The 27,606-nt window shown below is 47.9% G+C and overlaps 1 protein-coding gene across 2 annotated transcripts; it reads right to left on the bottom strand.

The window, feature by feature from the left end:
* Positions 1-27,367, bottom strand: RENBP (renin binding protein). 2 transcript variants are annotated; one of them, XM_075322843.1, is made up of 11 exons: positions 27,286-27,367; positions 20,754-20,913; positions 17,605-17,680; positions 17,227-17,302; positions 15,628-15,800; positions 13,998-14,222; positions 8,167-8,248; positions 7,911-8,086; positions 7,248-7,379; positions 5,491-5,578; positions 1-377 (listed from the first exon to the last, which is right to left on the bottom strand). In XM_075322843.1, the coding sequence occupies exons 2-11, from the start codon at positions 20,855-20,857 to the stop codon at positions 286-288; spliced, it is 1,224 nt and encodes a 407-aa protein (XP_075178958.1). In that variant the 5' UTR covers positions 20,858-20,913; positions 27,286-27,367; the 3' UTR covers positions 1-285. The 2 variants fall into 2 exon arrangements, with proteins under 2 accessions (XP_075178958.1, XP_075178957.1); XM_075322842.1 differs by lacking the exon at positions 27,286-27,367 and having other exon boundaries at positions 20,754-20,969.
* Between the last annotated feature and the right edge of the window lie 239 nt (positions 27,368-27,606).

Genomic DNA, 27,606 nt, shown 5'->3' on the forward strand with positions numbered 1-27,606 from the left:
ACTTTGATGCGGAGGTCCACAGTGACGGACACCGGAAGACCAAAGGCCTTGTAGAGACTCTCCTAAGATCTCCCCCAAAACAGCTCTTCTTGGTAAATCACCCGACTACTCAAGACATTTTGTCCAAGGTAGTCAACTGCTATAATACACAAGGCATAAGAGGTGTAAAACTGTACAACACTAAGACCCATCAGTGGCTAGCCTACTTGCTGATGGTTTCTGCATAGCATACTGGACAATTAAGTCTTAATCAATTTAAAGGTAAGGGAAGAGGTTGATGAGGACTCATTTCGTGGTTGCTCCGTTGTCTTCCTCTTCTATGAGCTTGGTCAGCATCTCCTCACACATGTACAGGCATCGAGGCACATGGAAACATCCTGAAAAAAGGAAAAACTGCAGTCACTTCCATGGAAAAACATCAACATATCCGTGAAGTGGCAGGAAAGTCAGTTTGTTTATGATGAGGTTTGTCTTTGTCCTTCTGAAATACGCAATGAACCCGAAAATAAGCCCTAGCATGATTTTAAAGGATTTTTGGCGTATGCCTGAAATATAAGCACTACTCTAAAATCAAGCCTTAGTTACAGTCAGGGCCGGTGTTAGGGGGAGAAAACTGTTTGGTAGGGCCCCCAAAGTTTGTATTCTGAGGTTAAGACTGTTTAAGGACCTTTGGTGACTTCAGTCATGTGACCAAAGGTCTCTTAACTGCAGGAGTCTAAAGCGGAAGAGGAGACAGGCCGGTGTGGATAGATACAACAGCGATAGATAGATGGATAGAGGGTCAGATAGATAGATAGATACGTAGCGCCCCTTAGAACCTCAGGGCACTACAGGGAACTGCATCCTCCCTCCATGCAGGACCTACCCCCTCGGTCCTGTACCACCAGTGCCAGCAACAGCAACACACACCTAAAATCCCAGTTGCCACTCACACCAGGGCTAGTGGGAAGGCCACCCAGTGGGCAGAGCGAACCCAGAGACTAGACAACCTGGTGGGAGGGGGGGCAGAGCAGTCAGAGAGAGAACAGGAAGGAGTCTGTCAGTATGTAGCGAGGAGAGCAGACGTGCCTCTAGCTGGGTCTGTGTAACGGTGACTCGGGCACGGGAGTCAGATTGCCAGCCAGGGCAAGCGAGTACCTCTGGGCAGGAGTCAAGACCCCAGGAACGGTATGAGGGAGCCCAACTGGAATCTGGGCACGTATGGGGCACAGGGCCCTAGGTCAAGCGCAAGCTTTAGACAGTTTGGCAAATACCTACACGGTGAGGACTCTCCAGGGGCCTCATGACCTTTCAGATCCGGGGGAATCAGCAGTAAACTAGGATTGGGGTTTGGACACTTTCCTCCCCACAGCTAGCGGAACGGACAGATCACTGTCTCACAGCGGAGGGACCCCCAAAGTTCCAAGCTTTGGGGTATCAACCACACTGAGAGTGCCGGGGAAAGAGCAACCGGAGTCACTACCTGGCACTGGCAATACAGGGACCGGAACCAGCAAGCCGAGGGTCCATGTGCGTTAAAGTTACCCTGGTGTGGTCTCCATCATTATATACCATATATCTCCCAGGCACAGCCCTACCTGCGGAGGACCTTCCACCATAGCTGCCACTATCACCGTCCCTGGGAGTACCCACGTTGAGCAGTGGCGGTTCTTCATTCTTAACCGCAACCTGCAGGTGGCGTCACGAACATTAACTCTATAATCCCCTATAAATACCCCCTTTTATTAAGCGTCCCCAAGGCACTGAACTGGGCAACGGCCACCTGAAGTGACATTACCGTTTGCAACCGCCCGGGACAGAGTACCCCGTTCCCTGGGTGACACAGATAGATAGATAGATAGATAGATAATGGATAGATAGATAATGCAAAACGTTCCTCAGACCTTTGTGATGGAAAGCACTTAAAGGGAATATGTCACCAGGTTTTTGCTATCTAATCTGAGAGCAGGATAATGTAGAGACAGAGACCCTGATTCTAGCGATGTGTCACTTACTGAGCTGCTTGATGCAATTTTGATAAAATCACTTTTATCTACTGCAAATGTATCAGTTCTCTGAGGGCTACGCTTTGTATAACCACACCCCCACCGCTGATTGGTAACTTTCTGCCTGTGGACACAGAAAGCTGCCAATCAGCGGTGGGGGTGTGGCTTGAATACATGGCAGCAGGTTTACTTGTCCCCTATTGATAAACTCTTGCTGATAAAACACTGATTTTATCTAAACTACAACAAGCAGTCCAGTAAGTGATACATAACTGAAATCAGGGACTTCTCTACCCCTATATCACGCGGCTCTCGGATTAGATACTGTGAGGAAATAGGGATATAGTCTGATCTATTAAGCCATATTTCTATAGCCGCCATCTTGTCAAGGTACGACCATGTCTAAGGGGTGCTTCACACACAGCGAGCTCGCTGCCGAGATCGCTGCTGAGTCACGCTTTTTGTGACGCAGCAGTGACCTCATTAGCGATCTCGCTGTGCGTGACAATGAGCAGCGATCTGGCCCCTGCTGCGAGATCGCTGCTCGTTACACACAGCCCTGGTTCGTTTTCTTCAAAGGCGCTCTCCCGCTGTGACACACAGATCGCTGTGTGTGACAGCGAGAGAGCGACAAATGAAGCGAGCAGGGAGCAGGAGCCGGCGTCTGACAGCTGCGGTAAGCTGTAACTAAGATAAACATCGGGTAACCAAGGTGGTTACCCGATGTTTACCTTAGTTACCAGCCTCTGCAGCTCTCACGCTGCCTGTGCTGCCGGCTCCGGCTCTCTGCACATGTAGCTGCATTACACATCGGGTTAATTAACCCGATGTGTACAGCAGCTAGGAGAGCAAGGAGCCAGCGCTAAGCAGTGTGCGCGGCTCCGGCTCTCTGCACATGTAGCTGCTGTACACATCGGGTTAATTAACCCGATGTGTACTGTAGCTAGGAGAGCAAGGAGCCAGCGCTCAGTGTGCGCGGCTCCCTGCTCCCTGCACACACAGCTAAGCGGTGTGCGCTGGTAACTAATGTAAACATCGGGTAACCATACCCGATGTTTACCTTAGTTACCAGTCTCCGCAGCTTCCAGACGGCGGCTCCGTGCAAGCGCAGCGTCGCTTGCACGTCGCTGCTGGCTGGAGGCTGTTCACTGGTCGCTGGTGAGATCTGCCTGTTTGACAGCTCACCAGCGACCATGTAGCGATGCAGCAGCGATCCTGACCAGGTCAGATCGCTGGTCGGATCGCTGCTGCATCGCTAAGTGTGAAGGTACCCTAACTCCTAGGAGAAGCCCCCACCTTAAGGCCTATGTAGTCTTCAATCAGTATGCTAATTAACTTGAGGAAATTGTCTTTTAGTCAGTTGTTGTGACACAAGGTAAGCCCCTATGAAGTGGAGATTAGGTGAGCTGGTTAGGCCGGAGAACAGTAAGGGAAAGGAAGACCCCCCTCTGGGATGCTGCAGAGAAATGACAAACTAATTAGAAATGTCCTGTACAACCGAGACAGAGAGGTGCCGGGAATAAATCTTTAATATCTCATGAGCCGTGCTTTCTATAAACATGTCAAGCAAAAATATCGCATCAAGACATTCAGACGATTCTAGAACATATATTATATAAGTGTGGGAACTCTGTAGGTATTCCAAACTTGATATTGGCCAGTGGGATACTAGCAGACTAATCATGTGTCCTATCAGTGTGAAGATAAAATCATAACTGAAAATATGAAAGCATTGTCGTCTGTCTACTACATTCTCAGGCAAAGTTATGGCCAATAATAACTTCGGGCATCTCATATCCCAAATCAGGGAGGTGGGAACTATAGGATATCCCAGGGGCAGGTGATGGGCAGAACAGGGACAGACCTCGTACTGTATAAAAATGTCCCATCTCTTCTGCCTATTGGTAGTCGTCTGAAGGACATAATTTCATCACAGCTAGCGTATACCCTGAAATTGGGTGGCTCCATGTGGTCCCTTGTGGCGCCACCAGCACTACGGTAACTGATCACATGTGTCTGTAACTTTGTGTGTATTCCATGTATCTTGTACTTGCATTCTGACATATATATATATATATATATATATATATATATATATATATATATATATATATATATATATATTCTGTAAATTCCATCTTGTATATATTGTAGTATCTAGTGTGCCCTTAAGGCGATTAAATATATATAATTTAATCTTGGGCTGTTCTGTTATCACGATCCTGAATTCCACGTCTGTGAGCTCGGCGTAATAGTTATCATAATCGATTGGTGGCAGCAAATATATGCCAAGGATCATTGTGGGGCGATCAGTGAGATCTGGGGAGGATTAGATATATTCTGCTCGCAGGAGTCGGGGAATATATACCTTAGGCCTGTGACACACATCCGTGCCGCCGGCACGTGTTTGTAATTTTTTACACGTACCGGCGGCACGGAGACACGTTAAACAATGCTACCCTATTGTAGCAGGCACACACACGTAAAACCACCCGGAACGTGTGTCCGTGTGTGTTTGTACGTGTGTGCGTTTTTCAAAGCGCTGACATGTCAGTGTTTTCTCCCGCAGCACGGGTGTCACACGGCCCGCACCCGTACCACACGGGTGTAGTGTGGATGCGGTCCCGTGTGACACGTGCCGGCGAAAACATACGTGTCAGTGAAAAAAAAACCAAAACATTTACTCACCTTCTCCTGCCCTCCTGCCTCTGCCGCTGCTGCCTCTTGCTGCCGACCGCTGCTCATTATTCTCATTGAATATTCACTTCACTGCCTGGCAGCAGCGGGGAGAGGGAGGGCTGGAGACCGAAGATCAGCACCACGGACAGCAGGAAGGACCAGGTGAGTATGTTAATTACCGGTTCTACGTGTGCTATCGCGGATAGCACACATAGAACACACGTGTCCCGCACGTACCAGAGACACGTACTTACCTGGACGCAACACGCAGGGGATATACGTGTCTCTCGGCACGTGCGTGATTTTCACGTGAATGTGGCAGAGGCCTTACTCTCACCGGGAACCCTTCAATAATCGTCATAGTAGAATAGCGGCCTCCTTGCTTATCGTCTGGCAATTCCATAATTGGCCTGACCATAAGAGGGGCGCTAGAGAGCGAGTCACATGTTCGGTCGGTGGAAAGGGGGGTGTCTTGTCCTCTTCCTCCCCCCTTTCCCTGACAGATACCAAACACTTGGTGATGGATTCCCTTTACAATATCACAGCAGGAGGTTTCAAAATGGTTTTTAGCATCTCAAAGGAAGTATTGTCTTAAACAGGAATCTTCACACTACTAAGATGATACTGATGACGTTATGTTAAAGGCAACACAGTTTAGGTATATAAATATTGATGATGTATTGATAGCCATCAATATCAGATCAGTTGCTGCACTTGGGCAAATCCTGTGGACTCTCCGATTATACTACCCTGGAGATCCCCATCTCGTTCTAGGTATATGGAGACCTCCATACTTGGATAAGAACATACTGCAATAACTAAGTACCTTTAAAGGGCCCTCCTTTGATGGTGAGTGCCACCTTCCCTTCTTGAGTCAAGTAACCAAACCACTCTCCATGCTCTGGATCCGAAAACTGAATGTAGAAGCAGAAGAGGATAGAGAAAAAATGATCATATAAAGAAGAATTCACATCCATTACCCAAAACCCAATGCAAAACTGCAGGAGTGACACGGGCAACCAGTAAGTATTTATGGGGAAATAGTGCACAAAAACTTATATCTTTTTATGGCCAAAGGATATAAAGGAAACTGGGTGACAACTCCTATGGTGGACTCTGGTGGCCAAGAGGACAAAAAGATAGCTATAGAAATTCTCACTTGATGCCAAGTCAAAGCTGAACAGTTTCCTATCATGTTTTGCTATGGTGCCCCATGACGATGTGGTATTACATGGCACCCAGAACATGTCAATATCACTATCCCTGCACAAGCAGAGAATACAGAAGTGTAAAACAATATGAAAATACTTAAACCTGCATCCAATTTGGTTTTTATTAATGAGCAAATTAGGCTTGTCAGAGCCCTAGACTGCAAGTGCACCCAGCAGCGCACTTGCAGTCTATGACTCCTCTTTGCTTTACCCAGCCACCGCTGGCCCCTACTTTTTACTGACAGTTCAGCACAGGGGTTACGTTATGTCTTTGCTCTTAATAAAGAACCGAAGGCTGCTGTCACTGTCGTCTCCCTACTGTTTTGAGACTAGTGACATTAGGACTGAAGCCTCCCATCTCCATCTAGACTCCTCATTTATACAAAGTTCCCTTTCCTTTGGCGTCTCATGAGTTAATGCCAGGTTTTATTGCCAGTAGCAATGTGCTGTGCAGGTCAGCTGTAGCCTGGCCCATTTAGGTTTAAATAGTGGAGTTTTCCCAGCAGTCCTTGCTGTTAGAATTCGTTCTACTCTGGCCATCCTGGTGGAAGGATCTGCTGAGGAATTGTCCTGTACTCATCCATCTGCTACTTTGGAGTCTGTCTGCTACCATGAAGTTTGGTGTTTGTATACTTCTGTTTACCCCCGTCTGTCTTTCCATTCCCTCCATGTTTATTAGTGCAGCGGTGGGACTAGTGTCTCCCACCGGTCATTTCCCTAGCCAGGGTGTTTGCAGGGCTAAAGAGGGATTAGGTATCCGGCTCGGCAACGGGTTGAAACACCCCGTATAGGGAGCTCAGGTAACAGCATGAGGTGAGTTCAGGAGGTGTCCCCTCACCCCTCTCTCTAGCCATAGGGCCCACCATTGTTAAAGTGTCCCCCCTTGTTTGTGATGTTTTTGTAGTGCGTCAGACGCCCGTCGGTCTGAACGTGCATGTCACGCAGTACATACAGACATCTCCTATTCCGTGCGTGACAGCAGCACTGCCCTGAAAAGCAAAGAGGAGCCACAGACTGCAAGTGCACAAATAAGCCCAGCAGTGCACTTGAGAGCCTAATTTGCATATTAATAAAAGGCACATTTTGGGACAGGAATGGGCACATTTCCTAATGTTTTACACTTCCTCTGTGACGGATAGGTTGTCTTTAACTCAATGGACAGACCATACGTTACGTTATTCTGTTGACTCTTTTTGAGTATGAGGTCAGTCTGCTCCGATAAGGGTTATCCCTATGAGATAACCCCTTAGTAAAATTAACTTTAGGGGGGGAACCCACTCAATGTTTTTGCTGCCCGTTTTACGAGCGTCTGCACCTCAGTTGTCCTCACCAGTAATATTTGTTCACAAGAATAATTCCACATTTTACAAACCCGGCTGAAGGCGTATTCGTAAACTTTCTGGAAGTTGTCCAGAAGACGTGGATCCTTTGTTTCCATATAGCCAAGCAGGAAGGCGATGAGAGCTTCTGTGTGCGGCCACCACATCTTCATACTCCACTCAAGCTGGAGAAGACAAAGTATGATTATCCTCATGTTATGCCGCCAATTAAATCATCTATATATCCTACTGGGAGGATAGCCTTCTTTGTACATCGGCAATAACATCAAACACTCCTTAGACAGGTGTAAGTATAAGGGGTTTCCTTAATCTTATTGAGTGGGGCAGCATGGTCGCTCAGTGGTTAGCAAGTCACATAGCTAGAAATATCCAAATGGCCCTTAGCAGAAAAAAAGATTTCCCATCCCTACAGTACGGGGGGCAGAACTTTCCATCACCGTCTTCCCAGTTCAGCTTTTGGTTCCATCAGAATAGATTTTAGGGTGTAGCAAACTAGGCAATGGCCACTGCTCTATTTCCTACGAAGAGGAGACCCCCAGAAGTAACATTAGAGTGGTTTATGTAATCCAGCAGTAGACCACTAGGGAACATTAAGCCCATCAAAGAGTCAGGTCCTCGTTTATGACCATTCATGATCATTGCAAGTTGAAAATATGAGTTAGGCCTTTGGATGTGCCCATGATGGCATCACTCACCTGTGTAGGGCAATGTCCATCCACATCCTGGAAAGAATAAAGTCCTCCATGCTCCTGGTCCCATCCGGATTCAAAGGGTAGAAGTACAAACTTTTCTACGGCGATTTTCCCCAAGTTATGATCATTGTTGGCAAAGGCCTGACGCAAAAGAAACCAGCCAGCCTCGATGGCATGTCCTATGATTGAGACAGAAGAATAGATAATGGAAAAGGGCGGCAGCCACGCATTTCAATATCAGAGTGTGACCTGACCATACCAGGGTTCTGGTGTCTGCCCATGGATCCATGAAGCTCCTTTCCATCTTCAGAAACGTTCTCCAAAATGGCTTGACCATCACGCTGCAGAAGAATACTAGGAAATAGTCATATGGACAAGATTCATAGTAGAGCAGGGTTTACTGTTTAGATCCTAGCGACGCAACTTTAGGTTCCTGAGCCAAAAAATACCAGTGTCCTTTGAAGGACCTTCAGGCCCCTCAGGACCCTAGGCCACTGTTATCATCTGCCTAATAGATGGGGGATCTAAGAAGACGACAAAGAATGTCTCTTGCTGTGGAGGACCAGATTGAGTAGTACTTCATTTCACCTGTAGTGGCACTGCAGGGAAATGAAATACTTGTTGTTGGCCCAATTCAGAGATTGCCTATAATTACTGGGGGGTCTCAGCTGGTATACGACCCTTTCAAGTACTTTTTTTAATGTTGGGCTCTAAAGGGTTGACCATAGAAAAAAACCCTTTAAAAATACATTTTTATTATTTCATGTTAAAACAATCCCTAGACATACACACATAAACAGGACAGACAATCCCAAATCTGCCAACATCCAATGGAACCCCTCTGTAATCCTAACAGAAAGGAGCAGGCAAATAAATGGGGTAAGTCAAATTGTCCCCTAATGAACAATCAATTAATGCTGTATCAATCCAGTATTGTGAAGGAGTACCAGAAAAATGATAGTGGTGCAACCAGGGTATGGCCCAAATTCCCTTCAAAAGGCCCTACCTACCCGCGGAGGTTGGCACCCTAGACCTAGACGCAATGGCGCCCCCGCTCACCGATGACTCACCCTTCTTTCCCTCTACTGATCTCATGTGCAGCTATTCTGGGAGGAGGAGGAGGGAGTGTGGGGAGGTTGCACCAACAAGCTAATCAATAAATGAGGACTCAAACACACATATCAATGATACAGTAGGTTTTTCATATTTAAACAGTGTTGAAGTGGACCAGATCAAAAAGAAGGATCACTTTCAATATTAAAGTACAATTTCGGATCCTGAGTGCTAAAAAATTCCCCTAGCACCAATCCAGTAATTGTCCAACAGGCTTCCAGTTGGACAAATAGTGAAATACATTAATGCCTATTCGGTATATTGCATACAGCTTCTGTGTGTCATAACTAGATCATAAAATAGATGCAATCCCTAAGCTAACAATCAATGCAACCGAAGGCAAAGACCTCTTAAAGGGTCACAAAAATAAGATCATTTGATCCCAGAGCAGTCCTCTCTATAAGCCGTTAGGGACCATCCACCAGGTTATATCATAAGTAGGCACTTCACAGAAGGCAATTACCATAAACTTTCATAGAAGGCACATTACTATTGTGTATTTCACAAGAATGCAGTGGGGCACAGCCAGAATCAATCAGGTCCAAGTAACCATACAACAAATAAATCAAATGTGAACATAGTACTTATCTCATCCTTGCAGTACTATGAATGGTGAAAATACACCTGGGTCCAAGTTGACACCTGTAAGAATTTGGGCCTTTTGAAGGGAATTTGGGCCATACCCTGGTTGCACCACTATCATTTTTCTGGTACTCCTTCACGATACTGGATTTATCATGATACAGCATGAATTGTTTGTTCATTAGGGGACAATTTGACTTACCCCATTTATTTGCCTGCTCCTTTCTGTTAGGATTACAGAGGGGTTCCATTGGATGTTGGCAGATTTGGGATTGTCTGTCCTGTTTATGTGTGTATGTCTAGGGATTGTTTTAACATGAAATAATAAAAATGTATTTTTAAAGGGTTTTTTTCTATGGTCAATAATTGTGAGTACACCCTTTACATAAATTTTTCTGGTCTTGGGCTCTAAAGGGGTCAGGTTTCTCATTGTGGAGAGTGACAGACCTGGCATCAGGGGCATAACAATCGTGGTCGCAGGGATCGCGGCTGGACCCAGAGGAGCAGGGAGCCTGCCAACCTCAGCACCCGTTTCAGCTGGATGTGCATCCAAGGGCGCACATCCAGGTGAAATACAGTACATCGCAACACAGAGACCTGTCGGGGCCCTGCACTGAGATGTGCCGGCCGCCAATTAAGGCTATGATTATTCACTGCTCCCCATGACCATAATCCAGGGCATGGGGAGCAGCGAATATTCTGGACACAGCTGACAGCGCTGTAAGCGGGTGCACATGACAGTGACATCATGTGCTGCACTGTTTACACGCTGGTCAGTTGTGGTATGCCAGTGCCGGAGGATGACACCAGGGGGAGCAGTGGGAAGGTGAGTGTAATCGTTTAGTTTGTTTACTGTATGTGGTGTTCTGGGTGATCATAGTTACCAGGATGCAGACATACCAGGATGGGGCGATATATACCAGGATGGGGACATGATGGGGCCATATATACCAGGATGGGTTCCATGCTGTGGCCATATACCAGGATGGGGCTATACAGTTAGGTCCAGAAATATTTGGACAGTGACACAAGTTTTGTTATTTTAGCTGTTTACAAAAACATGTTCAGAAATACAATTATATATATAATATGGGCTGAAAGTGCACACTCCCAGCTGCAATATGAGAGTTTTCACATCCAAATCGGAGAAAGGGTTTAGGAATCATAGCTCTGTAATGCATAGCCTCCTCTTTTTCAAGGGACCAAAAGTAATTGGACAAGGGACTCTAAGGGCTGCAATTAACTCTGAAGGCGTCTCCCTCGTTAACCTGTAATCAATGAAGTAGTTAAAAGGTCTGGGGTTGATTACAGGTGTGTGGTTTTGCATTTGGAAGCTGTTGCTGTGACCAGACAACATGCGGTCTAAGGAACTCTCAATTGAGGTGAAGCAGAACATCCTGAGGCTGAACAAAAAAGAAAAAATCCATCAGAGAGATAGCAGACATGCTTGGAATAGCAAAATCAACAGTCGGGTACATTCTGAGAAAAAAGGAATTGACTGGTGAGCTTGGGAACTCAAAAAGGCCTGGGGCGTCCACGGATGACAACAGTGGTGGATGATCGCCGCATACTTTCTTTGGTGAAGAAGAACCCGTTCACAACATCAACTGAAGTCCAGAACACTCTCAGTGAAGTAGGTGTATCTGTCTCTAAGTCAACAGTAAAGAGAAGACTCCATGAAAGTAAATACAAAGGGTTCACATCTAGATGCAAACCATTCATCAATTCCAAAAATAGACAGGCCAGAGTTAAATTTGCTGAAAAACACCTCATGAAGCCAGCTCAGTTCTGGAAAAGTATTCTATGGACAGATGAGACCAAGATCAACCTGTACCAGAATGATGGGAAGAAAAAGTTTGGAGAAGAAAGGGAACGGCACATGATCCAAGGCACACCACATCCTCTGTAAAACATGGTGGAGGCAACGTGATGGCATGGGCCTGCATGGCTTTCAATGGCACTGGGTCACTTGTGTTTATTGATGACATAACAGCAGACAAGAGTAGCCGGATGAATTCTGAAGTGTACCGGGATATACTTTCAGCCCAGATTCAGCCAAATGCCGCAAAGTTGATCGGACGGCGCTTCATAGTACAGATGGACAATGGCCCTAAGCATACAGCCAAAGCTACCCAGGAGTTCAGGAGTGCAAAAAAGTGGAACATTCTGCAATGGCCAAGTCAATCACCAGATCTTAACCCAATTGAGCATGCATTTCACTTGCTCAAATCCAGACTTAAGACGGAAAGACCCACAAACAAGCAAGACCTGAAGGCTGCGGCTGTAAAGGCCTGGCAAAGCATTAAGAAGGAGGAAACCCAGCGTTTGGTGATGTCCATGGGTTCCAGACTTAAGGCAGTAATTGCCTCCAAAGGATTCGCAACAAAATATTGAAAATAAAAATATTTTGTTTGGGTTTGGTTTATTTGTCCAATTACTTTTGACCTCCTAAAATGTGGAGTGTTTGTAAAGAAATGTGCACAATTCCTACAATTTCTATGAGATATTTTTGTTCAAACCTTCAAATTAAACGTTACAATCTGCACTTGAATTCTGTTGTAGAGGTTTCATTTCAAATCCAATGTGGTGGCATGCAGAGCCCAACTCGCGAAAATTGTGTCACTGTCCAAATATTTCTGGACCTAACTGTATACTAGGATGAGGACATATATCAGGATGGATACATGATGGATGGGGATATGATGGGGACATATACCAGCATATAAACTATAAAATACATACAGTTGCACACTGAAAACCAAAAATGTACAAGGGAAAATATGGCACTGCATTACTGCAAAAGAGAGATATTTAGTTTATGTATTGGCCAATGCACGTAAGCCCACTTTTCAGAGTGCAGCTGCATGCATTTTATAGTTGCCATGTTTTTTTTCGGCTAGCACCTGTTCACATTAGTTGGATGTGCGGGTCAGTTTTTTGGACAGATAGAGATAGATAGAGATATATATATATATATATATATATATATATATATATATATATATATATATATATATATATATATATATATATATATATATATATATATATATATATATATATATATATATATATATATATATATATATATATATATCTCTATCTCTCTAACTATCTATATATATATACACACACACACACACACACACACACACACACACCAGCATATTGTCATGATGGGTCATACACAAGGATGGGTGACATATTTACCAGGAAATGGCCCAGGATGCAAGGAGATTAATAGAGGATGGGAGTCATTACTACACAATTAAGGGGATGGGAGCAACTCGTATGTCTTTACAGGATTTCAAATACTACAATGGCCCAAATGGGGGGGCCCTGGATCAAGGTCGCATCGGGGCCCATTGGACTCTAGTTACGCCACTGCCTGGCATGCCAGTGTGAGGAAACTTAAACCTCATATGCTTCTCTATGAAATTAAATATGCTAATTGCCTCTTCAGAGAGGAAGAGGATAAACTCTAGTGCCACCTATTGGAAGTAGCAATCCTAAAATTCAATATTAACTCTTTAACTAGTCTTTTCATATGACTTAGGATATAAGCCAAACCAAAATCTAAATTTGCAGACAGTGTTACAGTGTATTGCCCCTCATCAGTGTAAAGCACGAGATCTGATTTGGATAGCTGAGAGGCTAAGACTGGGATCTAAGTGGCAAGATTTCTTCTTGCGGAGAGTAACATGCCACACAGTGCCTGCAAATTGAGATTCTGGTTTAGCTTATAGCCTAAGTCATATGTCAAGGCTCGTTAAAGGGTCAATACTGACTTTTTGCTACTTCCAATCGGTGGCACTACAGTAAAAGTCTTCTCCCTCTCTGAAAAGGCAATTTGTATATTTATTTTCCCAGAGGATTATGCAAGGCGTTTAAATCTCCTCATACTAGAATGACACTCTCCACAAGGAGAAACCTTACCCCTTTGATCGCAGTCTTAGCCTCTCACCTAGCTAAATCAGATCTCATACTTTGCACTAATGAGGGGTAATACCCCCAAACATCGTGTCTGAAAATTTAAATTCTGGTTTGGCTTTTATCCTAAGTCATACTGCAAGGCTCGGTAAAGGATCAATAATGACTTTTATGATTGCTACTTCCAATCGGTGGCATTAGAGTACAAGTCATCCTCCTTTCTTCAATGTTAAAATAGTAAATTACCGAGAATGCAGCAAAAGCCAAACGAGGCCCAAACGCCACATACAAAATATTGATGAAATGACCCAGAGGCTTCAAACTAAGTCTGCGGGATCAGATGAAGTTGACTGTTGCGGATGGCCCGTTAATACACTATTGTCCATGATGTGGACAAAATCTCATTGGTCTGCTCTTCTCCACTTCCAGTCCTTCCATCTCCTGATCATTTAGTATATATGGTACCTGTAGGTGCTGCAGGATCTTCTCTACGCTCCAGGCTCCCAGCTCCGCATACTTCAATGCTGCCTCTTCATCATCCTCACATAACTGATCTACCAAGTTCAGCAGCATCATTGGCACAGCCATAGAGTTCACTGGTTCGGCTCCCGGCAGCTCCGGTCTTCCCAGATCGGATGGATCTACTCGAACCCAGTGAACTATCTGATCCATCATCGTGCGTGCTTCTCTCTAAAGGACAAGAAACTTCATTACTATATATATCAAAATCTCATCCAGAAAATGAGGATTATGAAGCCAAATCTACCTGATTATTTCCCTAAAGGGATTATCACAAAAACATGTATAGGGGAGAAATGTGAAAAATATGAGGGCCGACTGTTGGGACCCCCACCATTCATGAGAATAGGGGTCCAAAAGTCCTCAATTTGAATGCAGCAGTACTGAGCATGTGCAACCACTGCTCCTGTTGTTGTGTGCCTCCCTGGCAAAACCAGGGTGTCACAGAGATCTGTATCCATCTTTTTGGTGCAGATCTCACTCTCCCTTGGGGAGTTTCCCACACAGATACACACCAGCCAATCAGGTCCTACTCACCCCAATCCTCAGGAAAATGGGAGGGGGTGAGAGGAGTTTAGGAAGGGCAGAGCAGAGTTTGAGCTGTAGTCAGTCTGCAGGAGGAGAGAAGTCTGGAAGGAGCTCCATTGTGGAGATAGGTAGAGTGGCAGCAAGGGCCTCAGGAATAGGCCAGCCGCTTGTGGGGAACCGAAGTGGACCGGGGCAGGGTAGTTGCCCGCCGGTGCCGACTGTTGGGACCCTGTCCGGACCTGTGCACGGAGCAGACACAGACATCAGGCAGGAGAAAAACACCTGAATTACACACACGGGTGTGGGACCCGTCCTCACAGCAACCGTGGGCACCAGTTACCAGCAACTTGGTTAATTCCTGGACTCGTGTCAGTTATTACTTTATACTGTGAGTACTCCTGCACCACCCGGTCCAAGCCGTAGACTGCACCTGTCACTCCCCAATCCATTACACCGGGGTCCCGGGACATCAACACCCCACCCGTGGAGGGAAAATCAAAACCTTGCTGCCAATCACCATCCCCGGGATCCTTTGACCGGCAGCCACAGTGCTCCATTACCTCACCGCACACCATGGGTGGCGTCACGGATCATAGACTTACAAATTCCACTGTACATAATCCCCCCTTTTTGGCTGTGGAGCCTGGGATCACAAACCGGGTCACGCCACCGTGATACCTACAGAAGTGACCCCTTGGCCCGGATCTGAGTACCCCTTACCCCTGGGCGACACAGTTGTGTATAGGAGTAGTCGTTGGGTTGCACATATGTTGGGCATGGCACAATCTCTTTAAAAAAAAACCCAAAAGGATTGGGCTTATTGAGTTCGGAGACCACCATTCAGCCTAGTCTTGCTGACATCCATCTAATATGGTCCCAGTCAACTTCTTAAAAGTAGACTATCGATTGTGCACCTCAGTACCTTAGATGTTGAGTTGTTTTCCAGACAGAAAATTCTAATCCTCAAGTATAAAAGGAAATCATAAGGTTTTGGCCTATGAAAATTAACACCCACTCTCCCCCGAGTAACCCCACTTTTCTATTTCACCTTATACTTCTCCTTCTGAGTGGTTCTCCAAAGCTCATCCATGGCCATGATGTAGAAACACTCACTGAAGATGGTGCGCTGGATCTTTACCGCTCGACCATCACGCGTCACCACGAAAGCACATTTTAGGGAGTCAGACGATGGGCGAGCATGAGCAATAAGGAACTCGCCCCCTGATTATCGAGGAAGAAAACAAATCATAACATGAAGTATATTATTTCTCTTGAGTAAATATTTCTTAGCTATTACAAAGAAAACAAAAAAAAATAAAAAAAAATCACTTTAGACCCCCATACACATTAGATAAAAGTTGTCCGAACCCACTGATTTCCCTACTCTCCCCAACAGATTATCCTGCTGCTGCTAGATGAGCATGCAAACAACTTACTCCACTCTCCCCATAGAAAACATATCAATGCTCGTCCAAGCCAAACGTCCATGTGTTTGGGGGGAGTCGGGAGAGATGGTTGTCGACTGAAGAGTTATCCAAGGTGTAAAGAGTCAAGATCATGTCAAAAGTGTTCAGTTTTTGCTTATATTTTATTCCCGCTGCTCCCCTGACTGAATTTAAGAAAAAATAAAAAACAATTTCAGAGATATGGGCCTATTATTTAGTGCTACTTTTTATAGCCTTTACAGGTAGGTGTGGCTTACAGGATCCTCTGGGGCGTGTCTTTAGGTTGCTCTGCATTATTACACCCCCGAGGTAAGGACCATAAAATTAGCACTAGATAAAAAAAAATGGTCAGATCTTTGGAACTGTAAGGTGGATTTAAAAAGAACAAAAAGTGGAATATTCAGGAGGAGTGGTGTGAAAAGCAAAAACTGACCACTTTTGACCTGGTGATAGGTCCTCTAAAGATATCTGCTGCATATTATGCCATGTGCGCAGGAGTGGGAGAACTTCTTGGTCATGCTCTTCCACCTCAAGGTAGACCACCGGTTTAAGATCACCAAGAAATCCAAATCTTGGGACAGGTCACTGCAGGATAGCGAGGGACAGAGGCTCAAATACTGTCCCTCACGTCAGAGAACTCTAGGCTATCCCTCAAGGTGCAGGCATCCCAGTCCCATGTCATACTATTCTAGTGATTAGATCTAATCTGTTACCCACCCCCCCAGGAAAGGAAGGGGCAGGAGTGTGATGGAAATACAGATTAACACAGACAAGGGTAACCCAAAACTCAGACACAAGGCTAACTCACCGTAATAAACAGTAAGAGACAAAGGAGTAAAAACAATAACAGGAAGGCAGCAATAAAAAAAGACAACAAGAGTTAACACCACGACCGCTCATAGCAAATATGCACAACAACCAAAAGTAAGTCTGGATCACAACACCTCACTAGACCAGTTTGGGTAAGCTATAGCTGGCATTAATGTAATAGTGCAGCTAGCATATATGGGAGGGGAGCAAATGTGACTGGCTCCCCCACAACATGTGATCAAAGAGACAAACAAGCAGCTCAGCGACGATTAACTGTTGCTAGCCTACTTAAGTATGTGAGTCAATGCCAGAGTCTCCCTGCGCTGATCACAGACATCAGAAAAAGTTACCAGGCAGAGTGCCAAAAACCTGTTTAGAAATGTGAAACTTACCAGCAATGGCAGAATTTAGAAGTTCTTCTCTGTGGAATCTGGACACCTTCCTGTAGAGACGGCAATACATCCAAACCTAGGGTGGCCAGAAAACAGTAGAGGTCATCCTCCCACGAAGATTGCCAGGTTGGCTTTAACATTTACATAATTCGGTGTCAAGTCTATATATTCAGTCACTAAGTATGCACAGAGTCCATATACCGTAGGTCCAGATTGAGGACCTGTAGACACTTCATATGCTTCTATGTAGTCACTCAAAAACAAATACAGAATACAAAAGAGAAACAAAATAGAAATAAGGAAAAACCCTCCTCATGTTGTTCCCCTGGACCTGCACTGATCACACATTGATGACCCAACACATTGCAGTCTCTTTACCTGTCTGCCCTGCAGCCAGATGTATTTCAGTGGATCATACATTGCTCCATCCTGACCAAGGCATGTGAAGAATCCCCTGAAGACATGAAAGGCAGGTCACCATCAGATAAGTCATATGTATTAATACATACATTCATGCTTTGGTCTCAGAAACAGCGCCACTCTTGGCATAGGGTTGTGTCTGGTATTGCAGTTGAGTCCTATTAACTTTAATAGGATCAAACCGCAATACCAAACACAGTCAATGGTGGCGCTGTTTCTCAGGAAAGAGTCTTCGTATAGGTTAACTTTAGAGTTTACATATCTGTCCCCATCAAACACTGGCAAAAATTTATAGAAAACAGATTTCTATTCTTAATTTTCTGCAAAAAGAAAAAAAAAAAGTCACGTTTTGTATTGAGTATATAGGTTCAGATGCCCCTACAATGTGACTCTACCCAGTATGACGTATTCACAAAAGGATGACGCCCCCACAGTGCCCACTCCATACATTATGATGCCTCCATAGTCCCCTCTCATACAGAATTATGCTCCCCAAAAGCCCCATACACATACAGTATGATGCCCCCACAGTGCCCACTCCACGCATTATAATGCCTCCATAGTCCTCTCTCATACAAAATTATACCCCCCAAAAGCCCCACACACATACAGTATGATGCCTCCACAGTGCCCACTCCATGCATTATAATTTATGATGCCTCTGTGGTGCCCTTGAAGCTTCAGTCGCCACAGGGTACTGCAGCTCATTTAAGCTGTAGTATTCATCGCAGGTAAGGAGGGGGTTAATCACCGGTGTTTCCACATTTACACTTTACATACAGTTTAGGTCCTTTCCCACTGGGAGCTGAACTAGGTAGACAGGGAGGTGGCCATCACGAAGCATGGGACTTTCCCGGTCACTAGGACAACCCCCTGGGGGGCAGGCACCACTTGGGGTAGAAGTAGGAGCAACTTTCACACAAACCTTCAGTCAAGTCAAGCCGTGACTTCAGTTCTGGCGCACAACACCACTTTCTTGTTCTCTTTTCTTCACGGGGCCTGAGGCTTGGCGCGGGATGCTCATCCCAGGTTCCTCACTCCTGGAGGGGCAACTCTTAGAACGGGACACTTCCAAAATACCAGTGGCTACCTCTAACTTAACCAGGATTGGCTGGAGCCCACCTCGGTGGTGACCGGTACCTCCAGGGCAATCTAAAGACAGTGAGTAAAACACCTGGAACCGCAGCAGCTGACTCAGCCTTTTGATTGCCGGCGCCGTCACCCCACGCTTCAGCACCAACGGCCACTACTCACTTCACCATCCTCCCCGGGGCCCACTCGCCCCGGATGATAGTGACAGCATCGGCGGCTAAATCCCTGGCCGCATACTGCAGGTGGCGTCACGAGACAACCTCCTCAACCTCATCCACTACTTCCCTCATCCTCTCCACCACCCATCCTCTATCCTACCCCTTTTATTGTACACCTCTGGGCCACAAAGCCCGGCAGGGCCACCTGTGACATCCCAGACCCGTCATCACCTGCCTGGCGACGAGTAACGTTTAACCCCTTGCCCTGTGGGTGCTACACCTCCATAGTCCCCTCTCATACAGAATTATGCCCCCCCCCACAAATACAGTATGATGCCCCCACAGTGCCCACTCCACACATTTTAATGATGCCTCCATAGTCCCCTCTCATACAGAATTATGCCCCCCCACACATACAGTGTGATGCCCCCACAGTAGCCACACCACGCATTATGATGCCTCCATAGTCCCCCCTCTCATACAAAAATGATGCCCCCCACACATACAGTGTGATGCCCCCACAGTAGCCACACCACGCATTATGATGCCTCCATAGTCCCCCCTCTCATACAAAAATGATTCCCCCCACACATACAGTGTGATGCCCCCACAGTAGCCACACCACGCATTATGATGCCTCCATAGTCCCCCCTCTCATACAAAAATGATGCCCCCCACACATACAGTGTGATGCCCCCACAGTAGCCACACCACGCATTATGATGCCTCCATAGTCCCCCCTCTCATACAAAAATGATTCCCCCCACACATACAGTGTGATGCCCCCACAGTAGCCACACCACGCATTATGATGCCTCCATAGTCCCCCCCTCTCATACAAAAATGATGCCTCCCACACATACAGTGTGATGCCCCCACAGCGCCTACTCCACGCATTATAATTTATGATGCCTCCATAGTCCCCTCTCATACAGAATTATGTCCCCCAAAAGTCCCACACACATACAGTATGATGCCCCCATAGTGTCCACTTCACATATTATAATTTATGATGCCGCGATAGTCCCCTCCCATTCAAAAAAAGATGCCCCCCACACATACAGTGTGCTGCCCCCGCAGCGTTGTTCCTCTCCTAGCTCCATTCTTGCTATGTGCTGCACCTGTCTGTACAATGTGTCTCTATGTAGCAGGCGCAATCTAATAACTTAATTGCGCCTGCAATTCTGAGACTCAGACAGAAGTTGAGTGGTGGAGCAGAGATCAGATGGCTCCCTGCTCCACTATTGTAGTCAACTGTATCTGTGCCTTGATCATATAGGTATTGTTGAATAGGGACAGACCCCCAACTTTCCAGAATAGCTTCCCAAATCCGGGAAGGTTCCACTGGTTCTGGGGTGGGTATATTAGGGTATGTGCATATTGCGCCTTTCTCAGGCTTTGATGTTGCAGAACTTCTGCACCTAGTATTGCATTTTTTCATTGCGTTTTTTGTGTACTTTTTATCATGTTTTTGATTTATACTTTTAAAAATGCTTCTATTTGGCTTTATAAATCTTTATTGCTATAGTTCGGTGCGGATTATATGCGTTTTTGATGCATTTCTGCTGTGAAAATGCACTAAAGACTAATTTGTGCGTTTTTCACCTGCAGATTTTACGCATCTAATGCAAGTCTATGGGGAAAATCTGCACAGAAAATTCAGCACAGCCACAAGAGAAATTGACATGTTGCGTATATGTAATATACCGCAGGTACGAAGAGGCGCTTTACTGCGCTCCACACTTTCGCGCTGATCTGATGAGTTTCATCAGATCAGCGCGAAAGCTCGGAGCGCAGTAAAGCCATTTTAAGCTTCTTCTGCGCGGTGGAATATGCTGACAATGTATAAACATTTACCCAAATTTCTCGTCCTCCGAGTGCTCGGTCCAGAAATCCATGACTCTGTCCAGCTCCGAACTGATCTGCTCTCTCCACCGCTGCAGGCGACTTTTCTCCCCCATACTGGAGCTTTTCCGATCTGTCAGACAGAGGATCTCTGCTCTTTCAGCTCTGAACTCTGCAGGCGAGGAAGGAAATTAGTGATGAGGACCACAGCCGCCGTCAGCTGACTCCCAGTCATGTGATTCATTAATTGGAAGGGTGAATGCTGAGTCTTGCAAAAATGAGCAATGCTAAACAGGGAGCAGCGAGAGTCTTAAAGTGCACCGGCCATGATGTCCTAAGAAACTTTCTTCTCGGATGTGACGTGTTTAAAGTGACATTCAGACGCCCACATCAGCGAAAAAGACATTACTTTTTTTTTTCCAATAGTTTTTATTCATTTAATCAAAAAACAAAACATTATCACGATTACAGATCAGGTTCAGAACTTTTAGATACCGTATAACCTTACAAGTCCTAGCCCTTTAGCACAGTAGTAATGAGTATGTAGCGCCCCTGAGACTCTCAGGGCACTACAGGGAACTGCATCCTCTTGGAGATACAGGACCTACCCCCTGGGACCTGGAGTACCTGTGCCTTTTCCACCAAAACACAATCTAAATCCTAGTTCTCCTCTCCACACTGGGCATAGAGGGTTAACCATGTAAAGGGGATGGCCGCCATGGGAACGAGTCCCTGGGTATAGCCAGCCTCCGGCGGGAGGGGTCAGTGAGTCAGTAGTGAGGAGAGAGTCGAGTAGTACACAGGAGAGGTGTGCGGACGTGCCTGAGCTGGGTCCGTGTAACGGTGACCCCGGGTGCAGAGGAGGGAGGTCGCCAGGACGGGTACCGGAGATACCGCTGAGACCGGAGCACGCACGGGGCACAGGGCCCTAGGTCAAGCGCAGGTTTTACACTGTTTGGCAAATACCTGCCCGATGAAGACACCTTCACGGTCCTCACCGAACCAAATAATCCGGGGGCATCAGCAGTAAACTAGGATCGGATTCGGACACTTACCTCCCCGCAGGGTCACACTGCCTGCCGTACGAGAAGTAGACTGTACCCCACAAGGGACAGTTGGGGTCCCCAAACGCTCCACGCTCCGGGATTTCAATCTACAGAGAGTGCCGGGGACAGAGCAACCTGGGTCACTACATTGGCTTGGTCCTCAGGGGACCTGAACCAGCAACCCCTGGGTCCGCAGTGAGTAGAGACTGTTAAAGACAGCCTGGTGTGGTCTCCATTATTGCCCCTCTACATCTCCCAGGCATAGCCGTACCTGCGGAGGGCCTACCATCACAGCTGCCACTACCACCAGCCCTGGGAGTACCTACGTTAAGCAGCGTCGGTTCCCCATCCCTAACCGCAACCGGCAGGTGGCGTCACATGACAAAAACTCTTATCTCCCCTGTAAATACCCCCCCATTAACAAAAGGGGCCCAGAGCACGGGACCGGGCAACGGCCACCAGAGTGACATTCCCATTTGTTACCACCCAGGACCGAGTACCCCCTTCTCTGGGCGCTACAAATACAATATAATACATTTAAATACATTAAACCCCCCCACACCACCAAACAATCTTCCTACCATATCACAATTATGCAGAATCTATGTTTCCTGTATACTACCCCTGCGACTAGAATCGGACTAGTTACAGAAGGAATCTCCAGTAATACCAGGCCTGGCTGCGGTTACCTGCACTGAACTCTGGAGCTGTCACCTGAGCTCCGGAGTGCAGCCTGGACTGAACTCGGGGTTTCGGGACTAAACCGCGAACGTCGACTGATTCCCCAGCAATTGCGGTTCAGTTCATGTCACAGCTACGGACAGGCTGGGCTGAACTCCTGTGCTCAGGTGAGAGTGTGGCGCCCTGGACTAGCCAGGTAGCCACAGACAGAACACACACACACACCCCCACCCCCGGACAGTAACATTAACCAGACACAAAACCCTTGTTGCCTCCCTCCAGGGTCTGATGTCCACACCAGGTGGGGCGGAGCCAGGCGGTTGGCCCCACCCACCGAGGAGTTCACAGGCCTGGAGGCGGGAAAAGCAGACAGTGATAGTTCAGGAGGTGAAAGTGAGAGGTCACGTACTGCAAGTGTCTGGGTTGGAGCCCAGGCACTGACAGCAAGGTTGGCAGACGGTGGTGGCCGTCTGCAGGAGTTGGTGGAACTCCGCAGAGCCGTAAGGACCGGGTCTGGGTGGTGGCCCACCGGTACCGGATCGGGGAACGGAGTGAAGCTAAGCACACCCAGGCAGGGCCATCGGACCCCGACCAGGCTTCGAGCCGCCGTCAATAGTCAAATCCGAATGTGACAGGAACCCCCGGGGTTCCCTAACAACCAAGTCCCGATTGAAGGCAACCGCTCACACCGTGAGGACATACAGTCACCGGCTAGAGGTCCAAGGGCCAGCGCCTGCGGGCAAAATGGGCTCCTCCGGTATCTATACACTGGGGAGCGGACTACCGTTGGGAAGCCATTGGAGTCAACACAGTACACAAAGGTGCAGGGAGAGACAGCCACCATCACCTGTCCAGGGAGAGACACAGCAGCAGGCTGCGGGACCCGTCCATCCAGCCGTTTGGTTTACCGGAAACTTTGTGCCTCTTTTGCTGAGGGAGTACACCCGTGCCATCTGGCACCGCGCCGCGCTGTCCCTGCAACCCTGCACCTCACGGACCCTGCCTCCCCGTCTCACCACCGAGCCCCGGGACCACCAACCCCTACCCACGGAGGGGGGAAAACAACATCCCAGCTGCTCCCAACCATCACTCCCGGGATCCCCGTCACCAGCAGCGGTGGTGCCCATCTTCACCACAACCCGCGGGTGGCGTCACGGACTATATCCCCAAATAAACCACCCCCTTTTCACTCACGGGCGAGGAGCAACGCTCGGGTCCCCAGATCCGGCCCACCACTCGAGCCACCGAGCAGCAGCGCCGGACCCGAGCGTTAGCGAGCGCAGCGCCCCGCCGCCCGCGACAAGAGCTTCGGCGTTCAGCCTGGCCTGTCCGCAGCTGCCATGAACTGAGCAGGGCAGATCAAAGTGCACCTGTGCAGGACCTCAGTGCCATCGAGTGTGTATGATCCATTGGATCCATGCCCACCGACCACCACACCGGACTGACTTCCAAAGAGATCCAGGTTCGACGGGACCCATCACAGTGGTGACCAGCGACCGGGCTTCTTAAAGAACTGTGAGTAAAGACACCTGGAACCCGCAGAGACTGTGTCAATCTTTCCTTGTCGGCGCCGCCACCATGACTACTCCTCTCCTCATCCTCCCCGGGGCCCATTCCACCTGTGGGGAGCGACACCAACTTGGCTGCTATTCCATCCGTCCCGGAGGACAGCGACAGCAGCGGCGGCTATTCCCTGGCCGCGTATCACAGGTCGCGTTACGACAATCCATCCATCTCCTATCCCCCTCTATTGGTGTACACCTCAGGGCACGAAACCGGACAGGACACCGCGACATCCCAGACCCTCTGCACCGGCCCGGTGACGAGTAAAACAGGTATGAGACCCAACCTGGACCCCCTGCCCCTGGGTGCTACATTTACAAGGCATGATGAGGTAGTAGTTTGTCGTGGCACCACCTGTGGTACTCGGCCAGTGATAGCCGACGCTGCAGATGGTGATGCAGCTGGGTTGGTATAGCTCTCCACAGGTAGAGCTGGGCCTCAGGGCCGATGGAAGTAGTAGTCTATGATGGCGGGGATGCAGGACTTCGGCACAGGTGAATAACGAAGCAACACAGGGATGCAGTCTCAAGGTTTTTACTTACTGTAGCAGGTTCCAAGATTACACGACTACTCAGCTTTTGGAGTGCTGAGTTTGACTGTGATGGGCTCCAGCCGATCCCGGGTAGTTTGGAGGTCAATACCGGTGCACCCTTCGTGTGTTCCTTCCCTGTTCACCTTCCAGCGCTGACTTCTGTCCCACCTGTTCCGCACCTACACACACAGTGCCATGAGCCAGTGTCCGCAGACCCTGTTCGGGTGGCTTGAAGCTGTATCCCTCTGTGGTCACCTGCCAGCGGATTCGTGTGCGGATGAGGCCTCGGTGCTTGCAGTCACTTCGGCCTCCGGTTTTACTAGATGAGCACATTGGTTCTTCTCTTCTAGTCTAGGGACCGGACTCAAATATGTATGTGGAACGAGACCACGGGGTTTGGTGCACTCCCTGTGGGCCCTAGTATCCTTTCTGTCTGCGCCTGGGTCGAGCTACACCAGCTCCAGACCACAAGTCTTGACTACTCCACTGCTCCTTCTCGACTCCCTAACGTTCTACAGTCTGCTTCCACTAACTAAACTCCACCTCCAGTCCAGGTTGGATTAGGGGGAGGGAGGTGCCACCACCAGTGGTGCCTATACATAGCATTAGTGACATCAAACCCTAACCCTGACCCGGTGAGGAGCTGCTAAATGAGTGTGTCTGTGTTTTGTGTGAACCGGTGGATGACCTCTTCCTTACCCAGGGATGGGATACCACACCTTTGGCTGAGGTGCAGTACCTCTGTGGTGACTGGAGCCTCAGGGGCACCACATCTGCACCAAGGATTGTTGCTGGATCCAATCTAACAGATGACTGGACATGTGAACTCAGCCTTACCAAGCCACTACTGAGCTGCCAGTCCAGTCTGCTGCCACTGAGTAGTCAGTCCAGTCCACTTCTACTGAGCAGCCAGTCCGGTCTGCTCCCACTGAGTCGTCAGTCCAGTCCACTTCTACTGAGCCAACAGTCAGATCCTATTCTATTGAGTCGTCTACATGGGTCTCTCCTACTGGACCGTCAGTTCAGTCCGCTCCTGCTGAGTTACCAGTGCGGTCCGCTCCTATTGAGTTGTCAGTCCAGTCCTCTCCTACTGACTTGCCAGGTCAATCTGTTGTTATTGAGTTGCAAGTCTGGTCCTCTACTGGTGAGTCGCCAATCTGGTTTGCTGGTTTTGAGTTGCAAGTTCAGTTTGCTCCTACGGAGTCACCAATCCAATCCACTCCTACTCCATCGTCCAAGACTGAAGACTTGGTAAAGGAGGAGAGTAGCACACAGCTGAATTATTATGCCCCTTCATTTTAGCGTTCATTGGGTTTCTGCACATGTGGCACCCCTGCGGTTCCAGTCGCCACAGAATACTGCACCTCATTGAAGGTGTGGTATTCGACTCGGGTAAGGAGAGGGTTAATCACCGGTGTTCCACATTCACACTTTAAATACAGCTTAGAAGCCTTCTCACTGGGGAGCTGGACTAGGGTAGGCAGGGGGTTTGGCCAACATGAAGCTTGGGACTTTCCCGGTCACTAGGATAACCACCTGGGAGGCGGGTTCCACTTGGGGTAGAAGTAGGAGCAACCTCACACAATCTACAGTCTGTCTAGCCGGTACATCAGTTCTGGCAACGTGACAAAACTATTCCCTTCTTCTCTTCTTTCATGGAGCCTGAGGCTTGGAACGGAACGCTCAGCCCGGGTTCCTCACTCCTGGAGAGGCAACTCTGAGAAAGGACATTTTCCAAACACCGGTGGCTTCTTCCAACTTATCCGAGGTCGACGGGGCCCATCACAGCAGGTGACTGGTACTTCCCGGGCTAGCGGCATAAGAGTGAGTAAAGACACCTGGAACCGCAGCAGCCTTCTCGGACCCTTATTACTGGTGCCGGCGCCCACGGCCATCGTCACTACTACTCCCCTCATCATCCTACCCAGGGCCCGCTCCACCTGTGGGGAGCGATACAATCTTTGCTGCTATTGCCATCCACCCCGGAGGACAGCAACAGCAGTGGCGGCTAATCACTGGCCGCATACCGCAGGTGGCATCACAAATTAATCTCCATCAACATCCACATCCTATCCCTTTTATTGTGGACACCTCGGGGCACGAAACCGGGCCGGTCACCCGTGACACCCCAGACCTCCGCACCAGCCCAGTGATGAGTAACAGGTACGAGACCAGACCTGAAACCCCCCATGGTCTGGTCTGGTCCCACTGAGTTGTCAATCCAGACTACTTCTACTGAGCCACCAGTCCAGTCTGCTCCCACTGAGTCGTCAGTCGGGTCCACTTCTACTGACCCACCAGTCCGGTCTGCTCCCACTGAGTCATCAGTCCAGACCACTTCTACTGAGCCACCAGTCCGGTCTGCTCCCAATTAGTCGTCAGTCCAGTCCACTTCTACTGAGCCAACAGTCCGGTCCCCATCTATTGAGCTGCACATGAGAAGCTACTCCTCTTTTTTTAGAAAGCGCACAAAGTGGTAAGGGGATATGCCATTTATCTCTCAAGTTCTTAAAGAGGTAAAATTGGAAAGTGGTTGTAAAAACAGGCAACTTACTTTACAACTTACAAATTCTCTCTGTTATCAAGATTGGAGGGATTCTTAATTTTATACTGTACAACCGCCTAGGTTATTGCAGTCTGAGTGGCCGTTTATTTAGGTAAGGAGCTTACGCTGCTTGCGGGATCTACACTTTAGAGCATGCTAACTGCACGCTGAAGTTACCTGGATTGTTGGATTCAGCTTCAGTTCCCCTGCAGTTTTCCGTGCTGTAGAGGTAAAGCTGTCTTTGCAATCAGCACTAATTTGGGACCAGCAGCATTGCAGGAAGATGCTGGCCCCGACCCACACGGGAGCGCACTCCTTCGCTAAGGAGACTCTTGTTGCTCCTGGGACTTTGGGTGGAGTGCATGACACCTATTGGTTTATTTTGGCTGGTGGCCATCACCCCGCTGGCAGTCCTCGTCGTAGACAGTCAGTAACACACGCGACACCAGAGCTCACTTAACCAACCGGTAAGTTCACTTTATTCTTCACACCGTTATG

The sequence above is a fragment of the Anomaloglossus baeobatrachus genome, chromosome 9 (assembly GCF_048569485.1).
Source record: "Anomaloglossus baeobatrachus isolate aAnoBae1 chromosome 9, aAnoBae1.hap1, whole genome shotgun sequence".
Classification (NCBI taxonomy): Eukaryota; Metazoa; Chordata; class Amphibia; order Anura; family Aromobatidae; genus Anomaloglossus; species Anomaloglossus baeobatrachus.